The following is a 6,000-nucleotide window of genomic DNA, read 5'->3' as shown; positions in this document are numbered from 1 at the left end:
CCACCCGCCCATCTCCCTGCCTCCCTCCCCCCCTCCTTCCCTCCCGCCTTTCCTCCCTCCCCTCCAGAATTAAAGTTGGGACAGTCGCGCTCCGGGGATGGGTGCGAGCCAACGCCTCTGCTGCCGGCTCGCTCTGCTCCCTCCCCAGGTCGCCCGGAGCCCGCGCCCCCGCCCGCCCGCCCAGGAGGGATGCTGCTCCGGCAGCTGCTGGGGCTGCTCCGCTACTGCTGGCCCTCCCTGCTGCTGCACTGTGCCCTCCACCCGCTCTGGGGGTCCCTCCAGGTAGGGCCGCCCGAGCCCGCTCGCAGCTGCGGGGGGCGCGGGGCGGGGGCGGGGGAAAGCGGGGGTGCGGGCAGAGCCCCTCCGGCAGCCCCGGCACTGCGGGGAGGAGGCCGTGGCGGGGCGGTGGTCGCGGAGGCGGCCCCAAAGCCGGGAGAGCCGCTGCTCTCCCCGGCGAGGGCCCCCCTTGCTGGGGGCTGCGGGACGGCGGGTGTGCGGGACGGGCGGCCGGTGCCAGCCTCGGAGCGCCGAACTCGGTCCGAGCGTGTTCGGTCCCAGCAGGATGGAGTTGACTTTCTTCGGCGCGCCGGCGGTCAGAGGGCTGGGAAGCGCATTTTGCTGTAGGTGGCAAGATGCACGGAAAGAGGCAGCGGCGGAGCGGAGCCCCGGCGGTCGTGCCTTGCCGTGGGTTTTCGGTATTGATTGCGAATTGAATTCAGGGTTTTCTAGGTAAAGGACTGAATCAGCCTTTGCCAACTCCGACGCCGTGGTGTTGTGTGACCTTGATTGTAATGTGGGTGGCCCGCAAGAGAGATTGGGAGAAATTGGTATACAGTGGGGGAGAGCGCCCATCCGGTTTGGAGAATCAGAACAGCGGCAAAGCTCATCTCAAATGCGTCACTTCGATATTTTAAAGTTTATTTATAATATAAGTCTTCAGAGAAGTGATTGATTAGCCAGCCAAGTGCCGTTCAAGAACCAACCAATTACAGTCTTTCTTGGAAAAAAAAAGTGGAGACTCCACATATTTTACTCCCTGATCTAAACTTAGTGACTCCCAAAAGATTAGAGAGATGTTGTTTGTTTTAGCATCTTGTCTCTTGCCATGAATGACAAAGAGGATTTGTGCTCCTTGTGGATTAAAATGAACAGAAATACAACAAAAACAACCTTTAAACCAATGTCCTGTCATAAAAATTTCTGCCAGAGCTACCTTCCTGCTGTCCTCCTCAAATATTTTGGTAGCTAATCTTCAGTTAAACTATAACTGAATTTCTCAGGGAAGCACCCACAGTTGGGTGAAAAGAAACGCCTCCTGCAACCTCTCCCCTATCAGTCAATTAAGCAGAGAAAAAAAACCTTGGATAAACATCTTTCTGGCAAACTACTTACATGATCTGAAACGTTTTTTTCAAAACAATTACGTTTATAAAAATTGAAACAGGCTCTGAGAAATACAAAAGCCAAGGAGCTCACCAGCCTTTCCTTGCAATAATTTGGAATTTGGATGAATGACCCATTCATCAACTGTACTTGTGCTATTGCTTGCTGTCCTGTGGAAGAACAAACAGTAAGCCTGCTCATACTCAAGCTTTTTTCCAGTTTTCCCAAAACTGGGCTCCCATCAGCAGGTTCCAATAGGAAGGGGACGTATGGAATGCTTACTGGCATGCCAGTCTTCCATCCTTCCTGTGACTGAAATTCCTTCATGGTTGAAGCCCTCCCATGATTCCCTTCTCCATGTTGAGTCATAATCCTTGCTCTTATCTTCAGTCTCACGAGCCATTCTCTCCTTGACTAATTCTGTAGTGTTGCATCGCTGCTCCCCTGCCCTGCTCCATCTATAGCAGCAGGCATGTTTTCTCACATCCCCCAGCCCCTCTTCACGCATTTGTCCCCACAGTGACTTAGTGTGGCATAGCCTTCCCTCCCACCTCGGCATTTCCTCCTTAGGCCCTGACTTCAGACACTTAAAAGAATCAGTCAGATGCTAATCAAAGGAGAAACATTTATCTTAGTAAAAACAAAACCAAAGCAAAACCCACAATCTTTTCTTATTAGCATGGTAGCCAGTTCTGTGACAAGAGGGAAGGGATGAATCTGTCAGAGGCTTTTGACATAATTTTAAAAAGAGCAGAAAGAGTCATGATAAATAGCAGGGATGCATTTTTTCTGGTTTTGTAAACATGGGTCTGGATGAACTGATGTGAATTGCACAGAGCTGTCCTGGGATTTATGCAGCAATGTTGAGATCTCATCTCATCTCTGTAGACTGCTTCCAAGAGACAAAGCTCTTGCTACATCAGCAGGCTTTAAAAGGTCTCTGTGCCTTCAGTCAACTGCACTTTTCTGTTAAAGCTTTCCTCCTTTTACCTGATTAAAAAAAGTCACAAGAAGGCCACCCTCCAGGGACTGTATTAATCCTCTTTTCCCATCCTACTCTGTAGAGCATGCTTGTGGACTGCTGCAACCCCATGGGACTCTACTGAAATACTAAATACTTCTGACCACATGCAGATTTATTCTTCCATGGTATGCAAAACAGGACTAGGATCACTGTTTCAAAAAGAAATCTTGGATTAAAGAGAAATATTCCACAGGCACAAACTTCAGAGACAGAGACTGAAAAGGAAACGACCTGTTACCACTTTCTGTTTGTTCTTCTCTGGACATTTGTGGATCAGATTTTCATTTCCATAAGTATTTTAAAACTTTTGCCCTTTTTGCAAAACACATTCACATCAAATGCACAAATCCATAAAGTCAACTCTACGTATTTTCAGAGCAGGGAAAAAAAATGCATCAGCTTGAAGTCCAGGCAGCATATGTCTAGACTGGTCAAGTGCTCTGTGTGTTAAGAAAGCCTGATGCCAAACAAGCAGCCGAGTTTCAGATAGGCCAAGAAAACATGTTCATGGCACCTCCAGCACCCAGAGGAATGGCAGGAAGAGCTAGGGAGCAAGCCCTGGGACTGCATCTCCAGAGGTGAACCTTTGCCAAGGAAACCTCTGTGCCTCAAACTGCCTGGCAGCCTGGTGGGCTCCCAGTTACCACTTACCTGCAAAGGTCTTCCAAAGCCATTCTGGGGCCATGGAAGAGTCTGCCAGAGCAAATAAGCAGTAAAGTTTGAGGCCAGATTCATTTAGGTGACCTGGCCATAGAAAGATGTGGCTCCTTCAAAACACTTTTCTTTTCCTGTCATATGCTGTAAAGGCAGTTTACCTTGCATTGCAGGCAGTAAGAAAGAAACAATGGAGTATTATTTCGTCATCTCCTGCCAGAGCAAGATTGTTCCCTAAAGCGTATTTTCTAGTGATTTTTTTCTGCTTACCTTTAGAAGACACAAGTAATAGCCTTCATTTCTTTCATAAGAAGACTAATAGACATCAACAGGGGGATTTTTTTTCCTTGAAAAGGAGCCAAATGCCTTCCTTCTTTTCCTGATTCTATCTTGCTACTGTTATCTGCTGCTTTATATTACTGTTACTATTCTGTCCTCTTGCTGCAGTCCTTGACTATTTCTCTCCTCCCTGAGGCCCTCAGCCTCGATTTGGGTCTTTCCTTTTCTTGGCGGATTTCAACCAACTTAAAATATCTTTGTTTTTAAAACAAAGCCTTTAAGATAAACCCGTCAAGGTAATATTTATATTCCTACTTCTATCTTCTAACAACCACACATTTCACCCAGTGACAGGAGAAGGGAAACAAATAGGTGATAAAGCCCATGCTTTTAAATGTCAGTCCTTTCCCAACTATTTAAAAATTATCATGGGAATTTGTTATAGAGGTTCAGGCTAAAGTATTGAGAAACAAGTTTAAAAAAAAAAAAAAAATTTTTTCTTTCCTTTTTTTTTTTTTTTTTTTTTTCTCTAAAGTAATATTTTTAAAGTAGACAGGATCAGGATCAGCAAGTGACTGGCCATGATAGTGTTAATCTTGTCTGCAAAGTAATTGGGAAAATTATCCACTATTTTCTGAGGACACTCTATTACCAGCCTAAGGGAGGAGAGCCTCCAGGGATTTAAAAGCAGTCAATAGCTCTAAAAAAAGACAGAGCAAGCCTTTGGTTCTGGTTGATATTAAGTTAGAGCACTAAGTCAATGTAGCTTTGCCATACCAGCACTGTCTTCAAACTCACATATGCAAAGCTGCTTCTGATCTGCAAAGGAAGCTGGCTCCAAGTCTGCTCGATGTTATTCTTCCCTGTGTCCATCTTCTCCCATCACACTGCCCCCTGCAAGACTGCAGTGAGCTCTCAGGATTCAATAACCGAGGACTCAGGCTGGAGCTAGGAGTTGATAGCTGCTTCCTAATCAACTGCCAACACCACTGGAGAGGTGTTGCGCCACCTCCTCCTGTCAGCAGGGTAAATCTTGTCACACCTGTTGAACAAGGAGGTACCCCAGCTGTGCCCCTGACACTGCACGGGAAGGACGCTTCTTGTCTCACAGGGCTCTTCTTGGGAGCCTGCCTGGAGCCCCTAACCCCTCGTGAGCACTGTTGGAAGAGCTGAAGCAGCATGGAGGATATTCTGCTGCCTGGGGTCACTTGCTTTAAAAACAAATAAACCTTCTTAGCTGACAGATTTATTACTAGTCATGAGGGATTACACAGCCAAGTCGCTTTGATTCATTAGAGTGTTCAGAGAGTTTGTGTAAGTTCCTGGAAGCTGTCTGGGATGATCTTTAACCATCTTCTTACTGTTACCTGATGGTGAAGGGGAAAGTTGGAAAGCACTTGTGCTGAATTTGTTTTTCCCTATGTTTGGTAATAGATTTAGACAAGCTGTTTAAAGAACTGAGCCTTCTGCCTTATGCTGTGCTGAGCTGTCCTTCCAACTTAGCTACACATAGCCTTTTCTATTCTTTCCTCCCTCCCTATAATATTTAATCAACAAAGCCCTACCTCCAGTTCCCTGAGGCCAGAGTAATGCGTCTTTCTGCATTTAGAAACCTCCTATGCATGTGAACACGTCCTTTGTGCAGTGATGTTGTTTTAATTAGCCACGTCTCTCTTTCTGACCAGAAATATACAAAACGACTGTGTACAGCTTTCCTGCAGGGCAGTGCAGCCCCCTTGGTGCTCAGCTGTGTGCCTGGGGTCACTTGCTTTAAAAACAAATAAACCTTCTTAGCTGACAGATTTATTACTAGTCATGAGGGATTACACAGCCAAGTCGCTTTGATTCATTAGAGTGTTCAGAGAGTTTGTGTAAGTTCCTGGAAGCTGTCTGGGATGATCTTTAACCATCTTCTTACTGTTACCTGATGGTGAAGGGGAAAGTTGGAAAGCACTTGTGCTGAATTTGTTTTTCCCTATGTTTGGTAATAGATTTAGACAAGCTGTTTAAAGAACTGAGCCTTCTGCCTTATGCTGTGCTGAGCTGTCCTTCCAACTTAGCTACACATAGCCTTTTCTATTCTTTCCTCCCTCCCTATAATATTTAATCAACAAAGCCCTACCTCCAGTTCCCTGAGGCCAGAGTAATGCGTCTTTCTGCATTTAGAAACCTCCTATGCATGTGAACACGTCCTTTGTGCAGTGATGTTGTTTTAATTAGCCACGTCTCTCTTTCTGACCAGAAATATACAAAACGACTGTGTACAGCTTTCCTGCAGGGCAGTGCAGCCCCCTTGGTGCTCAGTGAAAGAGGTAGTGGAAGAGGCACGCTGTCTGTGCTGGGGGCCAGGGTTGAAAGGGGAGAGGAGACAGACTGTGTGCCCAGAGCTGGCAGGGGAAGGGAAGCAAAACTTGGGCAGGAGAGAAAAGTGGGGAGAAGGCAACCCTGGGTGACCCTGCCAGAGAGGCAGAAGAAGCCTGCCTAAAACGGATCAGAAAGCGTGGCATGAGACATCTTCTTTGTAAGGACATAATGTCTTGTGGAAAAAAGCTAATTAAAGAAGATGATGTTAGGCCAAAACTATTAGGACAATAACCCGCCTGAGACCAAACTTGACAAGAAAATATGCTAGCATAACTGTCCTTAGCTTCAGCAGGACA

The 6,000-nt window shown here is 46.5% G+C and overlaps 1 protein-coding gene across 2 annotated transcripts in view; it reads left to right on the top strand.

Annotated features, from left to right (window-relative positions):
- The first annotated feature begins 166 nt into the window (after nucleotides 1-166).
- Nucleotides 167-6,000, top strand: part of PRIMA1 (proline rich membrane anchor 1) — a 50,568-nt gene continuing 44,734 nt past the window's right edge. For both annotated transcript variants that reach the window (XM_041402505.1, XM_041402515.1), the window contains exon 1: nucleotides 167-282. In XM_041402505.1, the coding sequence (XP_041258439.1) occupies nucleotides 190-282 (93 nt within the window). In that variant the 5' untranslated portion in view covers nucleotides 167-189. The remainder of the gene's footprint in view (nucleotides 283-6,000) is intronic.

Source organism: Onychostruthus taczanowskii, unplaced genomic scaffold, assembly GCF_017590055.1.
Source record: "Onychostruthus taczanowskii isolate IOZ18803 unplaced genomic scaffold, ASM1759005v1 scaffold1, whole genome shotgun sequence".
Taxonomy (NCBI): domain Eukaryota; kingdom Metazoa; phylum Chordata; class Aves; order Passeriformes; family Passeridae; genus Onychostruthus; species Onychostruthus taczanowskii.
The sequence above is the reverse complement of the archived record's forward strand: the minus strand, read 5'-3'. Positions and strand labels throughout refer to the sequence as shown.